An 18153-nucleotide genomic window follows, 5' to 3' on the forward strand; every position below is an offset into this window, starting at 1 on the left:
TGAATTAGTTAGCTAAGAACTTGAAGAAGAACGAGAAAGACATTATAAAAGCTATCATCCAAGGTGATCTCACGGGGATCCCTCTACAGTTAGGGTTTTTATTTTGTTTTTTTTTTCAGTTCAAAGTAATGATACTTGTAAATATATTTTTTATTAAGTAGGAAAAATAAACAGCAAAACTACAAGGACCCAAATCCTTCAACATGAGAGGCAAAATCTCAGAAGGAGGGTTCTCTGGCTCAATTAAAACGCACTGCAATTGACACCTATCCCTGCGAGAAAATCAGCGGGCTCATTGCCATCCTGAGACACATGGCAGATGTTAACTTCCAAGTTACACGACAGCCAGAGCTAGATATCCATCAAGTAACTACCGTACTAGTGATACTCAAATCGGTGCTTCCCAAGAGCTTGGACCAATTCTAAACAACCCACACCACAATTCGCTTTAAGCCAAATATTTTTGCCTGTATGTTGTAAACAATAACTTAATTATACCAATTTTTACGGAATAAAATGATAAGTCCAAAATATTCATAACCCGAATTCGACAAGGTCATACACATGCACGAGAAAAAAAATACACATGCACGAGAAATTGTAAAATACAAGCAAAGATATATGGTATTGAAGTGTGTGAGAGAGATGGAGATCAAATTAATATATATTCCGGAAGTTAAAAATTACTCCACTTAATATATATATTTTTTTGAAATACACTTAATAATTTTTTATAGAATGTGAATTTGACAAATTTCAATAATTGAATTAAAAAATTTTAATGAATAGATTAATTGTACAAAATTTCATAAAATATTAAAATCCTTTGATACTTCATTAGACAACTTTAATGTGATGGATAATATGCGTTTCTGAATATAGGTAAATACTCTAAAACTATAAGATTACTTACCGTATGAATTTCAATTTTACTGAAATTTAGTATACACAAATCATGATAATATTAAGCACATTAACTCTAGCTAAATTGGTTCAAATTCGACTGGTACCTAGATACCAAAAAAAAAAACTCCAGCTAAATTACTTGTGGAGTAAGCGGATCACTCTTACATATGAGGCGAGATCAAGTTACTTGAGGAGTAATTTATATTCTGAATCATCTTAAAAAAACTTAATAATTAAGACTCGTTAAATGATTGGTTCAAATGATACATATTTAAATATTCTCCTTAATTAAGATTTCAAATTTTATGAATGAAAATAAAATTGTTAGGAGAGTCTGCCCACCAAAATATGAATGTGGATGCTGTTAGAAATGTAATGGAAGATGTTTAGATGAGATAATTGATGCTTAATGACTTACATTTTTGGCACCCACAAACAAGTTATTGCTCTAACAATTTCAAAACAAGAGATATTATATTGGACAATTACAGAGTTATTTTTTTTTAATAAGACTTAACATTTTAAGCTAGACCTTAGCTTAGTGCTACTGCCTCTGTTTTTACCAACTAGTGGTAAGTAAACTAGACTTATGTGAGAATAAGAACATAAGTTTGACCACCGAGAAAATCATTTATTCAGAAAGACCGCTGCAGTTTCCATGTTCAATTCAAGGGGTATACATTTTATTTAGGGACGATAGCAACTGATAAGTCGATGAAAGTTCTCCTTAATCGAACCAACCAGATCTGTTAAAAAGAAGAAGAAAAAAATTATAGGATAACTACATAATTAAATTTTGTTCTTAAATTCAATTGAAAACCCCCGCTGGGAGAGTTAGTCTTACCATAATGTGAATGTTCCCGGCTCGAACAGAATTGCCTCCGAATTAGGACATATGTCTTACACCAAAAATTCAATTGAAAATAATTAATTTTTTTTACGTTAGAACATAATTAATTATTGTTGTTATGGGAAACCATGACACGGATGACCAGAGCAGGCCCAGGGCGGAAACCTAATGAAACGGCCACCACCGCCCGTGGACGACCACCGCTCCTGGAAACCCTTGAACGGACGACCGGAGTGGACCTAATGGGACGATCACCCACTAAACGATCGCTACCTCCTCCCGACCCGCTTGGGACGGAGGAGACTTCCCTTTTGAGTACAAGACAATCACCGGGCCCACCATGTAGGAGTTGACCTATCCCAACCACCCAACGGTACTAGTGGTTGGAGGCATAGATCCCAAGGAACCCTGGACCCTTGGATCACTGCTTTGCGGCAGGGAGCGACAGAGGATCCAACGGCCCGGGATGAACCAAGTATGAGCCATGCATGACGTTGCATGACTCAAACCCTAATTTCCCTTCGTGTATATAAGGAGGGCTCCTCCTCCATGTTAAGGTAACTCATTTCTTCACCTCTTCATTGACTCACTCTCATTCCCCTACTTACTTTGGCATTGGAGTCCCTTGCAGGAGCCCCTCCCGGGACCTTCTCCGACCGTCCCAGCTTCGCCGCGCCCCTCACCTTCTTCCTACCCCCGGCTTCTTGGGTAGTTTGGTCGCTCCCCGATCAATTGTCTATATATTTCATGTTCTTAATAATTTTATATCATAATTTATTATCTCAGCATCCTCCGGGACCCTCCATCGGTCAATGAAGACTGTTACGTGCATATCTCTCGTATTCTGAAATGTTTTCTGTTATTCACTTATTCTCGTTTCCCTCAAACATAGCAAATCCACATCCATTGACATTTGACACACCCTTTTGTGTGTTGATCCTTTTGTCACCATTTTTGTTCATATCTCTTCAGCAAGGACTTTCTCCAAGTACGCAATCTTTTCAATTTTCACCTGCTTCTCCATTTTCCATTACTTTCTATCATTTCATCGTTAGAGTGATGATCCCATTTCTTTTTTGGGCACAACTTATGTCTTGTGATAAAAAAAACGTTCTGATTTTGTGAGTATGTTCCTCAAAGATCTAGTGAGTGTGAGGATTTCTTTTGGGAATGGCTAAAAGAATTGAAGAACTTTGAACCGCAATTCATGTTTCACAATGGTTTGCACAAAGTGAATTTAACGAAAATCCAAACCGATACTATATTCTAATATAAATTCATTTATATGTTGCATCTTGAATCAACCTAGACACTTACTATGTAACATTGTTGAATTCAGTCCATATACCTATATATCATGATCGTTTCATATCTAGTGTATGAATGTCACTAATTCATTGCTGAAATGTTTTATTACCCATTATAGAATTCTTCAAGCATGTTAGGCTGGCATAAAACTTCCATTACTTTCCAAATAATGTTGCATTGAAATGGTCTCTTTTGGTTTCTCTTTTTCTTTTGATCTATGTATAAGAATATCATCAAAGTAAATATATTTATGTTTTATGCACATACATGATTGATGCTTCTTCTAAAATCATTTTTCCATTTGATGTTTCAGGGGAGGTCTCAGCCGATGCATGTATGTAACCCTCAAAATATTTGAACTATCATTTTAACAATGAGAGACATGGATACATTTCATAATTGTAGTTCACCAAGAACACCAAGTGCTCGGCAAAGGAGACGCTCAAATGAGGTTAGTACAATGCATGTTTGGTTTCACGATTTACAAAGAAGCCAATGTACTTTTACTCAGAAGTTAAGATTTGTAGCTTCTAATTAGAAGTCATTATAGAGCATATCACAGTGGAAACAAACATGTTAATAGTCTGTCAACATGTATAACTGTGTTTATTTGTAATTAAGGATACTGCTTTGATTGTGCAGTGATACTACAACATGACTTGTTAATTTGTTATCTAGACCCTTTACATTTGATTACTTATCTAGGTGTAACTCAGCTTTATATAATTGATTGTTAATTAATCACTTCTTGAGGAATGAAGAATGCTAATTTTGGTTTAAGGTGCAGGGAAAACTACAGTGTTTAGTACAGGATGCTGTATATGTTTCCAAAGCTTCTTTATTATTATATTGATCCTTGACATCTATATTCTAAATTTTATCTACATGTAGGCATTTGATGAAATCATTATATACAAGTGGCATCTAAGTTTCCAAAGCTAGCATGTTTGGATTAACTTTTCTTTCTTTAGAATCAGTTCTGAAAACCAAAAGCTACTCACAAAAGCTTTTCCCTATAATTGATTCTGGTTTTAAAATCAATTGTAGAAGAATTTCCAAACATATGTATAAATCTTTAAATCCAAAGCTGTTAGTAATGGGAAATGAAATCTGAAGAAGAAAAAAAGAGATCATTTTGGGGAATTTAACACTGATCTTTGCTTTTTTGTGTCAGTTTCCTCCTGAGTTAAGCAAATCAAATGGAAACCTTTTACTTGTGGATGATAAACTTAAGTACAGATCAATGCGGATCAGGGCATACTCATCTCTGTGGATGCTAGCTGGTGTCTTACTAATCGTATACTTGGGTCATCTTTACATGTGGGCCATGGTTGTTGTTATCCAAATATTTATGGCCAGTGAGCTCTTCAATCTATTGAGAAGAGCTACTCAAGATAAACGTCTACCTAAGTTTAAGCTCTTGAACTGGTAAGCAATTAAGCATCCATGAAACTGCAATCCTAAGCAGTAATGATACTTAGACATTCGAACAGTGCATACATTCTACAGTCACCTTATTTTTTTTCTCTATTTCTTTCTTCTTATCACATCACATCATATATCACATTCATTACTTCTCTTCTTCTCTTCCTTTCTCACATTAGGTGTCTGCACTATGCGGATGTCCACGCATTATTTTCCATTCCTAAGTGATCATGTGCATGTGACAATTTTTTATCAATATATGTTGTTTCACAAAGATAACATTTTGAACACCATGTCCAGGCATTTTTTCTTCACAGCAATGCTATATGTGTATGGCCGTATTCTCAGCCAACAACTTGTGAATACAGTGACCTCAGATAAATTCTTCTATAGAGTTGTGAACAACCTCATCAAGTATCAGATGGTTATATGTTACTTCTTATATATTGCAGGTTAGTACCTTCATATGTTCCACTCCTAGGAATGTTGATGTATACATTCGGATTATGATCCTCCCATGTCATGGATCTGGCTTCCTCACAGTCACATTTCCCTAAATTCATTGCAATCATAGCTTTGTAGCCATCTAACCAAGATCAGAAGTTGTCTCATCTTGATCAGGCAGTTATAAAGCAATGACTGCAGTAAATTTAAGACTTTTCAACTGCACAAAATTCAAGTCCTTCAAGTCACATGGTGAAATTTTACGTCTATCTTTCTCTTCATCAATATTTTGAGAATCTCATTCATTTAATAGGTATGAAGAGAAAGATAGATACAAAATTTCAACATGTCGCTATTATATGGAGTTTCCACAATCATGATCCATGCTTATCCAATCCCAATTATTTTCAACCAAAACTTGAAAAGAAAGGAAAAGTAAATAATTTTACATGTTTCGCTATTATTCCTATAACGCCTATGGATAAACAGAAATCTGAGTCAACCTTGTTGAATAACTTAATTTTGCTATATGATATCTTACTTTTTCAGGTCTTCTGCTAATTCCAGTGTTTGTTATTGCCCTGTAAATAAATCCATTCCTGAATAAGTCATTTCATCTGTGATTTCAGGTTTTGTATGGTTTATTCTTTCATTAAAGAAGAGATATTACAAGTATCAATTTGGCCAGTATGCATGGACACATATGATACTTATTGTTGTGTTCACCCAATCTGCATTCACTGTAGCCAATATATTTGCAGGGATATTCTGGTAACATGACTTCTGATATATAACTTGATGATGAATCTATATTTTCTATTTCCTTTCTTTCATATTTTATTGTTGCAACCTAACATGTTAATACTATTATGAAGGTGTCTTTTCCCTGCATCCCTTATTGCTATGAATGATGTTGCTGCATATTTCTTCGGTTTCTTCTTTGGGAAAACACCTCTTATCAAGCTATCTCCAAAGAAAACATGGGAAGGTTTTATTGGAGCATCTGGTGCCACTATGGTTGCTGCATTTACGGTACGTATCAATTAGTGACACATGATGCACTTGAATGCAAACTTTTTAGATTCAAGACAGACTTTATTTTGTTACTTTTCTATCTATTGGAACTAGCACTAATAGATCATCTTTGTGGATCTGACAACCTCTTCCCTATAGTTGATTTGATGATGTTCTTCTGTTTCATTATGATTTCACCATTATTTGTGCAGTTTGCAAAGATCTTGGGTCGTTCCCAGTGGCTAATATGTCCAAGGAAGGTACAACATTCTTGATCGAGTGCAATCAAGTAAGAGGAAATATTTGTGCTGTTCCTAATGATGATCATTTGGTGTAATGAATTCAGGACTTGTCAACTGGTTGGCTTCAGTGTGACCCTGATCCAATTTTTAAGCCAGAGCACATTCCATTGCCAGGATGGATTTCTCATTGGGTAAGTTAGAGTTCTTGAGATTAAATTCTTTTTAAGGCTAGTATAAATGTGACATATAGCGTGTGTTTGAATACCAGTCAAGTGTAACGTGCACAAACTCTCATCCCAAAAAGAGTTGCATTAATTTTTTTGTCTCAGAGTGCTAATGTTTGCACTGATGCCAACTGGTATCCAAAGGTTGGTTGGATATTGATCTTGAAGGTAAGTAAACATCTATTAACTTTCTGGAAGCTTGATGATCAAAATGTGAAACAAATATACAGTATTAAGATCAAATGAATACAAGGCAAACTACTTGCATCTTTAGTTGGTGTTAACAGACAGTATTCATCATGAAAATACTTAACCTTCTCTTGCTCAAAGACACTGCACTATTGGATTTGTTTCATCATGAAAAAGAAGACTTATGTAAGGAGAGCTAAGTAGTCTTCATACACAAAACAAAACCATATGGAAAGCGTGTGTTGACACTTCATTAATCATTGCTGATATCATATGATTAGAATCATATGATTCAGTATTACCGGTCATCTTCTGAATTTAAAGGCTAAGTTTTTCATTTGGAAACATCTTGTAGATTACATGGAAAGAGATAGCAGTTTTGCCAGTACAGTGGCATGCCTTGTGGCTGGGACTATTTGCCTCCATCATAGCACCATTTGGCGGGTTTTTTGCTAGTGGCTTCAAAAGAGCCTTTAAAATCAAGGTCTGTTGTTTCTCTTCATATTCATAGTAGAGTTTATTTTAAAACTCCCAAACTTAGCAGTAGTCTCTTTCAATTAATACAGGACTTTGGTGACACTATACCTGGACATGGTGGATTTACTGACAGAATGGATTGCCAGGTTTGCATATAGATAGCTTGAACTAGAATAATCCTTGGTTGTATCTGAATAGGCAACAATTTAATTCAGGATACAATAATTTATATTTGACACTCAAAAATCATCCCTTCCGAAATACTTCAACCTTCTTAATTATAAGCTTCATCAACAACTTTGTCCTGATAACTTGACGTGTCAGAGTGCAATTTATTAGTGTGTATTTGGACTTTCATTGAATTCAATGCTGATTCAAGTTGATCTTAACTCTACAAATTACAAAATCCTTCTTCTCCATTTATGCGTTGGGATCTCAGAAATCACGTTTGTGTTGGTGCTGCAAACACATAAACAAAGCTATTGACATTTCCAAGCCCTTGTGACATCTGCCTTGTTTAAATGCTGAACACTTAGTCATGGCATGATCCTCCAATTTCATCGCAAATAATGAAGTACTTGTTATGAAAATGTAATACAGCAAAGTGTACTAATATATTTGTGCTGTTGTTGTGACTGTTGTGTTTTATACTGTGCTATGCATCCTTTTCAGATGGTGATGGCTGTTTTTGTTTACATCTACCATCAATCATTTGTTGCCCGCCAAGACTACTCTGTTGAGATGTTTTTGGACCAGGTAAGCCTTTCGTTTAACCAATTCATAGAGTAATTTTCAATCATGTGCAAAATTAGAGGATTCTGTTTCCTTCTGTTTTCTTTCAATTCCAATTTTGCATAGATATGAAGGATAGTTTCACTTTGGCCATTACTCAGACAAGTGGTTAAATGTTTTGTTATCAATCATTTGAAATTTTCTATTTCCTGTGTAGATAACAAGGGACCTTGGTTTTGAGGAGCAACTATCTCTCTACACAAAACTGGGGCAGATATTACAAGAAAGGAATTTTATCCAGTAATGACAAGTTCACTATGTACATTTTATGAACCATGCTTTAATTGATGTTATAGTTAAAGATGATGACCAAGTTGGAACAGATGGTGGAGATTAGTAAAGAATTTTGTTAAGGCCTTTCCCTTCTAGCTGCTGGGTATATGTAGTAGCGAGTACAGAGATCCTTGCATTGCTTATTTAGTTATTTTCCTTCAAGGATTAACCAACTATCCCAAAAGCTTAAACTATAATGCACAGAGCCACCTACCTTATGGTGAAACTCAGATTTTTTTATTAGAACTCTAGACCACATGACCAAAAGTTTAAGCTGTTGGGCCAAGATGAATGATTTTATATTATATTTCTAACTTTCAAACAGTAACGTACAATGGAAAGGAAAAACAAACAGGACAAGTATAGCTCTTTGTTAGGGCTTTCTACTATTTTTGTTTTGTTAGTGCTTTCAATAGTTAATGCAGAGATATAGACACTATGGATTGATAATTTTTTTCTTAATATTCTTCAAAATTCAATGAAAAATAGTTTATTTTCTCACAACTTACATCAGCCGAATGAAATTCCCTTCAAATGGACAGGCACTTTCACTTTCCTAATTTGTTTATTTTGTCATCTGGTAATGTACTGAACCTCTGCATGTTCTCTCAACCATTCAAGGACCTTAGCTCCTTCTAGTATTTCTTGAACCTTCAGGAAAGTTCAAAAAGATCATATCAATCAATCTTGAAGATATTTGTAATTTTATATATGCACACAATGTAATGATGAGAAAGCTGAAGCAAAAATAAAAAACTAAAAAATAAGTTAGCAAAGTCAAAAGTAAGGTGCAAACCTGTCCCTTCACTCGTTCTTCATCATATTCTTGATTTTGACGTTTGAATTCAGCAATGGAATTTTCAACCTCTTTGACAAGGTCTTCAGTAGCAAGCTACAAAGCATATACGCACAAATCATTCTGATAAGTCAGAGTTTACCAAACAAACCAGGCAATTTAATGACAAAGAAAGTGGTATGTCAAGCAAATGGTATTTCTCAATCACATTAAAATGATTAGTCTTAATAATGCACTTGGTTTGCCTTTTGACAAGGTGAAAGAATTTGTTGTCAGTATGACTGGAGGAAATATGTGTATAGATTATAGAATACATTACTTATAGCAAGTTTGGATCAATTTCTATTTCCTTAGAATCAATTTGTAACCCATACGCTGCTCACAGAAGATTCTCCCCATAATTTATTCTGGCTTTAAAATCAATTGTAGAAGGATTTCCAACCATGTATGCATACCTGCAAATTTTCACGCCTATATATATCACCAACTGCCAGATTCTGTTTTATCAAATTTGTTATATTTTCCCTCTGATGCTCAAGATATTCATTCACAGCCTTTGGACTCGATAAAGACGCCAGCTGTTGCTCATTTAGTTTATATTTTGCCTGCATTAAAATTATGCCAAATAAGAACTAGAGAGAGGAACTTATTTGTAGTGAAATCATAAATAAAGATAAAATTGTTGGAAACCAAGTTGCCTGATAGGCCTACAATTTTTGTAACTTGCAAATGGATCCGTACCTGCATTTCTAATAGGTTGCCTCCATAAAGCTGTCTACCTTGTTCTTCAAACAAGGATGGAGGTATATCAACTTCTACCATCTGAAAAAAGACAAGGTGAACAGATATTTTGTGATCAAGTAGGCAGACACCAACGTTTTCTTACACCCGATAAACCGAAGTGTGTATTCATGTCAGATGCACATCATTGCGCAAGGTATAGGAAGCATGCATTTTGAAAACAACATGTGGAAAGGTACATTCTCATTTAGAAGAGGAGATATTCAACCTAATTCTGATACTTAATGATGTAATGTTACCTTAGAAATCTGATCTAAGATAGCATTATCAGTAGCTTGTTCTTTAGCTGTTTGCTCCACTTCTAGGCATTTCTGTAGCAACAAGTCTTTCACCTGGAAATTCAAGCTGGAGAGTTTAACTCTGAACTAACTCAATATAATTCTTCAGCTTACACTTCACAAAAAAAATAAAAGTTACCTGCTCCACTGTGGTGCATCCAGGGATAAGCTTATCAGCAATAGAATCATCCAGATCCGGCAAATCTCGGTAAAAAAGCTCTTTGCACTCAACCTGTTATAAATGAAAGAGAAGCTCAATAAGCATGACCCCTTAAAGTTCAATAGGCATATATATGTGTGTGTGTGTAAGAAAATGCAACTTCCACGATTTTCAAATCAAAGAGGATAACTGTGCGTTACTAATGAACAAAATGAATTTGTGAAATTGTGGTGAACAAGGTGGTATCCAAAAGACCAAAAGGAAAAACTACTATGCCAGCTCATGTTCCTACTATAATTGATTTTTTTTTGTTCAACATCAGAAACTTACAGTAAATTGAGCATGAACACCACGAAGACTTTCTTGCTTCCAAGTTTCAGGAAATACAAGAGGAAATGACTTTGTTTCACCTCGACGAATTCCAATTATCGAATCAATGAAACCCGGTAATACTCTATCACCATCTTCTGTGTCAAGATTAAATCCTGCACATGTAATATGATGTTTAGAGGAAAAATGTTCATGATATATTATTAAAAAAAATTGCTATTACTTGTCAGTTAATTATTCTTCAAGTACACCACCAGACCTTTACTTTCAGCAGAAGGAATATTTACAATTTTGGATTCATCTTGATCAATGGTTGTTGCTGAGATATCAACAACAGCAACATCACCAACCTGTGAACAGAAAGAAGTATTTTGTAATAGCCTGCTAGCTTTAGGTAGACTATTGATGTTAATTAATAAAAACATTATTGTCAAGAAAATACTAAATACATAAAAAGGAAATAGTATTCAAGTCATATGAACATATTTGCTAGTATGATATGATGTAGTAAAAATATAAACCTAGCATATAGAATAATAGACTTGTAAATTAAATTCAATCACCTGTAGCCCTCTGTCATTGACAACTTTCAGTGCACCAGTAGACTTGTAGCGCCTTCTAAATACCTGTTCGGATGCTTTATGAGCATCTATATCGCTGTCTAGCTCAACCACAATCTTCAAATTTTTGTATGCATTGTCAGAAATCCATTTGATTTCTGGTGCAACATCAACAATGACATCATATCTGGAGAAGTGAAATCAGTGATAATAATTAATATAATCTACATGTACAAGTCATAGGCTGATAATGTGAACAGTCTTCATGGAAATCTTTCTTTTCTCTATTTTATGGTAGAAGGTGGTTGTGGTATAACAGATTCAGAGAGGAAGAAAAAAAGTAGTATCACAGAAAGTGAATTTCACACAGTAACTTTTAGATTACCTAAGAAACCCGAGAGAAGAATATGTCTCCTCCATGTCAGAGAATTTAGTCACTATACGTACTGAGTCCTGCAAAGCCCTTCCAGTAACCTATAAAAGATAATTGATTACGAGATGCTTAAACGCAAGATCAAAATTAAATTTGATCCAATAATCCACTTTTTCAGTAATAACTTAGGATGGAGGATCCGGAAATTATAGTTTATCAATTGATTGGTATCAAGTCCTCATGTCAAAGGAAATTAATTGACAAATACATTTCAGATAATTGCACTAGGCACCATTGCACTATCATAGAATTTGATAATGACGAAAGGTTGATTATCAGTTTGTGTTTTTGCAATGTATACAAACTGATTGGCTTGTCTTTCTAGAATGAAGCTAGATTTCAGTAATATGGTGGATATGACTTACATGTCAGTTCCCCAACCAAGATCAAGGAATTATTCACATATATAATTGCAAATAAACCCAATGAACCCAAAATTCTCTAGGACACTAACATCAAAGAAGAAAGTGAGGACTAAGAAAATAAGAAAACATAAAACGATATTGCAACATACCGATTCCATAGCGTGTGAAAGGGTCCTCTTCAATATAGATTCAATTGTAGCCCCCTGAACATTTTTCTTCCCAACATAGCTAATAAGGATACTTTCCGGAACCTTCTTTCCAGGGCGAAATCCAGGGATCTGCTGATATATAATAAAGCTGAATTAGCTCATATCACTAACATGTTTCCTTTCGATGCCAAAAAACCTGAGATCCTTGACAATCTTGAGCAATAAGTAAACAACTTTGTTATATATGGTGAAATAGTAAAACTCATATGATAGGTTAGGGCACAAATCTTAGGACTGTAAAATTTAGTAACCTCAAAGTTTATATATGGAAGACAATGTAAAGAGGTTATAATCTCCAATTAAGCGTAAACAACAGCACCTTTGCTTGCTTTGTAAACTCAGCTATGACTGTATTGTAACAATCCTCACATACCAATGGTGGCACCTCCACATGCAACCTAACCTGCAAAGAGAGAGAGATGTAAAGAAATACATATTCAGTGATATGAATATTGGATCAAAGGATACATCTACTTTGATCTTAGTTTAAGGGTTTCATTTGTAATTGATTAATGATACTTGCACAAGCTAACACTATGAAGGTGACTAGAGCAGGTCAATATGGCTACACTAGGGGTTGTTTGGTCAGTTTTTAACTTTTTATTCTATATTTTAATAACAATTACAAATACAGCACTTCATTATCAATCTGTTTTCTGTAAGAAACATAAAATGAAAATCATGTAAAAATTTTACAAATAAATAAAACATATATTAACTAAAAAATGAAAACTGCATACAAACATCATACCCTTTACCCTAATACTTCCCTGTTTTCAATGGTCCTAATTGTTCAAACACATTACATAGATTTTATAATTATCATAACCCTTTACAAATTATAGACCAGAGAACAAACTCTAATTCACATCCTGAATTTTGAGCCAATCACTATGAAATATTCAAATAAACCCTGAAATTTAAACAGAGAGGATTGAATAAAACAGAACATACTCTGGAATTGGATTCCTCTGTTTCAGTGACAATCAAATCAGCTGGAAGACGGTCCTTTTCTGCGTCAACTGCAACTGAAGAAGAAGCTGAAACTTTAAAGGGAGAAGAACTGTGATGATGGATAAAGGGTTGGAAGAGGTGAATGTGAGGGGTAAGAGATGAGAGCTTGAAGGAGTTGGATTTGAAGGGTCTAGTAGAAGTGTTGGCACGAAGAAGAAGAGCACTGGAAGAGAAAGAAGAAGGGTTGTTGAAAAGGAGAACCCTGGTGAAGGTTTGAGTACACAGCTCCATGGTCATGAGCCACTCTTGCTGCTTCACTCACTCCACAGCTCAACAAACACAGAGCTTGTAGTGTTGGATGATAATGAAGATATTTTTTCTTTGGAGATTATATAGTTAATATAGTTATACCACAAGCGTTGTGGCATGAATGTTTTACTTTTTTTACTTTTTTCTTTGAAGATAATACCATTATCCGTTTATCACCATGTGGGAAATGATTCACGTCTCTTTCAACAAATATTTTTTTTATTTGAACTATTTAATTATTTATTTTGAAGGGGGATGAATTCTTATAGGATAAAGTTTCATACACACCTCTCTTTTGAGGTGGAGAGGTGGAATGAAGAGAGAGATAGGAAGAAAAGAAAAAGTAAGAGAGAGAAAGTATGAGATGTGATAGATGATAAGAAGAGAGAGATAGAAATAAAAAGAGGTGAAGATGGAGTGTTTAAAAAAAGAGGTGTGTATATATCATTACTCATTCTTATATTCTAGATAAAGGGAAATGATTTTTGAACTTGACACAATGTCGACATTCAATTGACATATGCGGGTTTTTGCAATAAAAAATCGTCACTAATGTGTAAACCGACAAAAACAGTTTTGGGAAGTAAAACTCGGAATGAATTTTCATAAATATCTTTTGGATTTTAATTCTCATAAGTTATTTTAAAAAAATCTATCGGATTTTAACTCCCGAAAGCATTTTTGTCGGTTTGCATATTAGTGGTGGTTTTTGACCGCCAAAACTCGCATATGTCGATTGAATGTCGTTCTGTTGCATGTCCAAATAGTGAGATCAATAAGTAAACTATGTGTGCTTGGTGTTTACAATTGGGTTTTGATTATCAATGCAATATTTTTTTATTTCATCTCATTTTCACAATTTTCTTTTTTAGTCTATTTTCTTTTGTCGTCACTCATTTTTCTTTTCTTTTTTCTGTCTCACTCTAGATGTGGGTGGATTAATGTTGCGAAGATAAACTTTTACTTTAGCTAGGATTTATTTCTAGCATAATCAACCACTATTGAACATAACCGTAGTATTGTATCATATTTTATTACTATTTTTTAAAATAAATTTTAGTTTTAAAATTATTTTTTTTAATGAGATTTTATATAAGATTTATAAATACGTGACTAAAAAACTTCAAATAGGAACATTTATAGTATTCTAAAAACATCCTAGTAAAAAACTAGGATAAATATGTGTTCTACTTGAATCAAGATTGGTGATGCATCTCTTTTTTCTGGTGGTAGCTATGACTTTGGAATATTCTTTTGGCATGGTGGTGACGCCCTGACACAACAGGCACAATGATTATCTTCCTCCTCCCACCGTGAACTAGTTCCTCTTCTGCGAACTAGTTTTTCCAAAGTCGTATCCTACTTGAAACCCCCTCGAGCATATTTCAATTCTTGAGTTATAGACATAGTAAACAATTCCTTGATATTCCATAATCCTTTCTTGAGAAGAAATAGATTGATTATGAGGTTTGGAGTTGTAGTTTCTATTATCCGCCCGATTCAGAGAGTCAAGTGAGGAATGATGCAGAAGTTACCCTGAGTGAATTGTCCAATAAAAACTATCTTATCATCCTGGATCCTAGTACTTTTGTGTGTTTCAAATGTGCGAAGGGTTTCTTTATGTACACTTACATTTTAAAAGAACTAAAGCTCAGGTTTCCTTTCAACCATTTTGAAGCTTTTACCCTTTACTACTTCCAAATAGCTCCATCTAAACGTTACCCAAATGTATGGGCTTTTGTGAGACTACTTTCAATCCCATATACACCATTGTTGTTTTTCTTTATCTTTGACGTTGTTGATCTTGGTGGAGGTTTCATAACATCATGTAGTCATGTTGGACGAAAAATCATAGCGAGCTCTACTCAGTCTTGGAAGAATTGGTTTAAAGGCAATAGAATAATGCGGTTTCCTAGGGATTAACTCCTTTTTGGATGAAAGATGATGGGATGGAAAATTTTCTTTTATACTAGAAGGTGGGTAACCTTACGAAAGAGGTTAGAGAATATCATATACTCCTTGGTTTTCTCAGAGTTAGAGGAATAAAAAAATCCCCTCAATTTATGATTGATAATTAATAATATTTCAACGATTTTTTATTACTACTTAATAAATTATTTATTTTCATAAGAAACTGCAAAATTAATAATTAGTGATTAATATAATTAGTAAAATAATTATTTTTTTCTCAACTTTAATTAGGTAAAAAACTTAATGGTTTAACTACTTGTTATATTTAGCTATATGTATAAGAAGTTTTGTAATTAAATATAAATAGTATAATGAAAATCACAATAAACTACTTGATCTTTCGGGCTTTGTGCAGCCCTACTTTGGCGCTTGTCCTTGCGTGTTTCTGCCTCTATTTTATTTGTTCTCTTATTTTTTCTTTCGTTCTTTTGTAGTTTTGTATATGTGTTGGGACACCTCTAGTGCTCCCTTTATTAATATATATTCTCTTTGGTCTTCCAAAACAAACTAATTAATCTTGACATTAATGCAAAACTTAAGTGAATTTCACTCATATATATATATATATATATGTAAAGCTCACTTGAGCTAAAAGTATTAAATGCATTAAAGTTAAAGAAATTTCTATTCAACTTCCAATATACATCCACTTATTAGTAATTATTACTTACTGATTGTTAAACTTTTCAATTTCTCATATTTTAAATTAAATATTAATATTATTTTAATTTTAATTATTAATTACTACATGAGGGAAATTTAACTGAAATTGACTAACTTTACATTAAAAAAAATATTAAATTTATTTCTGCTTCCTAAAAAAAATATTAGATAGTTATATAGTAATTTTTACACTTCTTTTTAATTTTAAGACTTTATAATGTGTTATATATTAAAATTAAAAATAATTTTATAATAATTATCCATCATAAGTTGAGGAATTTAAAAAAAATAACAAATAAAACTTATTATTATTTTTTACACTACCTACTAAAATGTAAAAGTTACTTTTAATTAACCTTTGTATTAGCATTTTCCTTTGTAGTAAATAAATTAAATTAAAATATTAAAAATGAATCAATTTTTTTAAGTCATTAGCTATTCAACTACCTACAAAAATGTATAACTCAATTGAAATTTTGTTATAAATACACCAAAAAACTAAAAAATATTATTTGTATTATATACATTAGACTAAACTAAAAATTGATCAATAAATTTTTTAGATCAATTATTTATTCAACTACCAACTAAATTTACATGTTTGTTGTATAAGGTAGAATAGAACATGACAAAAGACTCCTGAAATATAACACTTTAGTTCTTTAAAAAAGAGCAGAAAAAAAATGAAACACGACACTCTAATAAACAAAAACTACGCATTAATATAATCATTTAATAAAATATTTAATTAGATAAAAAAAAAATTAAAAATATATTAGCCATAGTAATTTATTTTTTAATTTAATTATCATTAAAATTTTAATTAAATATATTAAGCAGTAAAATCTTCCTACCTTTGCATTAAAATAAAGGAAGCAATAACAAATTTCTTTGTAATTAATATATTAAATAATAAAATAAAAAACTGAAAAATTGTATTGTCAAAAGTAATTCAACAACCTAAATTGAATAATAATATTCATAAACATAAAAATTGACTTGAATTTTGCATTAGGGAAAAATAACGAAAATTAAACTTGATTAATTACAAAATAATGTTATCAATAAATAATTTAAATAAAATTGTTTAAATTGAAAAATGACACTATAATGTATTTACTATTAACTATAATGTATGTGTGTTTTATTTGACGAACAAATCTCAATATAATTTTATGATCTTATAATATATTAGTAAAAACAATTTTGAGCAAGGTTAATAGATATATTACGACCAAAGTTAAAAAAATATAAATTTACAACGTACATAATACTTAATCTATTTAATTTATATCTTATTATAGTTGAAAAATATGATATTACTTTATTTTTCTCAATTTTAATATGTGTAAATTTGTTTGGGAAATTGTGATTGCCCTTCCCAAAAAATGACTTTCTGAGTAAAAAGTACAAAAAATGGTAAAACAACGTTTTTGATGGCATTTAAAACTTATTGCTTATTTTTTTTTCAAATGGACCGTATTATATTTCACATTATTAAATAAATAAATAAATATCTTATATTTTTAAAATGATCCAATGCTGATTATTAAATATTAATTATTAAATTTGAGTAATATTAATTTATTTACAAAGAGAACTCTAATAATATTTATTTAAAAGTCTTTTTTTTTGAAATGATTGAAATGTTGAACTCTATTAATATTTATTGAAAAATATTTTAATATTTATGTAATAATTTAAACTATAATCATTATTATTTAATGTTAAAAATGTTGTAAAGAAACCGTGCAACGCACGGGTATAATATCTAGCCTGTGAGTCTCAAAGCAAGAGATAACACACGATAAAGAAACGAAATAAATGAATTTCAAAGCAGTTATTGTAAGGCCCGAGTTTTTAAGTTTATGCTAAGTGAATAAACTTCTTATTCACGATTAGGGTTGATGTAATGTGAAGGGAAACCTGAACGAAAGTTTATTAAATGAAATATATTTATGAAGGAGAAAGTTCAGGAAAAGTTCAAGGATTGCATTATGATCGATAAAAGTTATAGCACGATCGTTACACGCTTAAACCTAGGTCAGAAACCCTAGTATATAGCTAATTTTCACTTTTAGGCACGCTGGCAGTTAATTCCAAAAATTTTCAGAGAAATGTTAGAACTTCTCTTTTTCCATATATCACCATCATTTCGAGGCGAAACTCTAGGATCTACG

At 32.5% G+C, this 18153-nt stretch overlaps 2 protein-coding genes across 4 annotated transcripts; one reads left to right on the plus strand and one right to left on the minus strand.

The window, feature by feature from the left end:
• Positions 1–2661: 2661 nt before the first annotated feature.
• On the plus strand, positions 2662–8166 carry LOC130733068 (phosphatidate cytidylyltransferase 1-like). The gene is made up of 12 exons (XM_057585119.1): positions 2662–2744; positions 3378–3515; positions 4239–4492; positions 4790–4941; positions 5563–5704; positions 5809–5965; positions 6160–6207; positions 6294–6380; positions 6958–7086; positions 7169–7225; positions 7752–7835; positions 8029–8166. Exons 2-12 carry the CDS (start codon positions 3438–3440, stop codon positions 8113–8115), a joined length of 1275 nt encoding a protein of 424 aa, XP_057441102.1. The 5' UTR covers positions 2662–2744; positions 3378–3437; the 3' UTR covers positions 8116–8166.
• LOC130733067 (trigger factor-like protein TIG, Chloroplastic) lies at positions 5496–13407 on the minus strand. 3 transcript variants are annotated; one of them, XR_009017288.1, is made up of 14 exons: positions 13031–13407; positions 12396–12479; positions 12017–12145; positions 11455–11543; positions 11073–11256; positions 10769–10859; positions 10510–10664; positions 10159–10251; positions 9981–10073; positions 9682–9762; positions 9396–9545; positions 8941–9036; positions 8654–8795; positions 5496–5514 (listed from the first exon to the last, which is right to left on the minus strand). XR_009017288.1 is itself a non-coding variant. In XM_057585118.1 (13 exons), the coding sequence occupies exons 1-13, from the start codon at positions 13325–13327 to the stop codon at positions 8718–8720; spliced, it is 1620 nt and encodes a 539-aa protein (XP_057441101.1). In that variant the 5' UTR covers positions 13328–13407; the 3' UTR covers positions 8588–8717. The 3 variants fall into 3 exon arrangements, 1 of the variants encoding a protein (XP_057441101.1); XR_009017287.1 differs by lacking the exon at positions 5496–5514 and adding an exon at positions 7287–7538; XM_057585118.1 differs by lacking the exon at positions 5496–5514 and having other exon boundaries at positions 8588–8795.
• Between the last annotated feature and the right edge of the window lie 4746 nt (positions 13408–18153).

This window comes from Lotus japonicus, chromosome 1, assembly GCF_012489685.1.
Source record: "Lotus japonicus ecotype B-129 chromosome 1, LjGifu_v1.2".
Classification (NCBI taxonomy): Eukaryota; Viridiplantae; Streptophyta; class Magnoliopsida; order Fabales; family Fabaceae; genus Lotus; species Lotus japonicus.

Coding starts and splice junctions, on each gene's coding strand:
- LOC130733068 (XM_057585119.1), top strand. CDS start 3,438: ATGAGAGACATGGATACATTTCATAATTGTAGTTCACCAAGAACACCA. Junction 5,966..6,159: donor CTATGGTTGCTGCATTTACG/GTACGTATCAAT, acceptor TTATTTGTGCAG/TTTGCAAAGATCTTGGGTCG. Junction 7,087..7,168: donor AAAGAGCCTTTAAAATCAAG/GTCTGTTGTTTC, acceptor CAATTAATACAG/GACTTTGGTGACACTATACC.
- LOC130733067 (XM_057585118.1), bottom strand. CDS start 13,327: ATGACCATGGAGCTGTGTACTCAAACCTTCACCAGGGTTCTCCTTTTC. Junction 10,074..10,158: donor GATGCACCACAGTGGAGCAG/GTAACTTTTATT, acceptor TTGAATTTCCAG/GTGAAAGACTTGTTGCTACA. Junction 8,796..8,940: donor AAGAACGAGTGAAGGGACAG/GTTTGCACCTTA, acceptor ACTTTCCTGAAG/GTTCAAGAAATACTAGAAGG.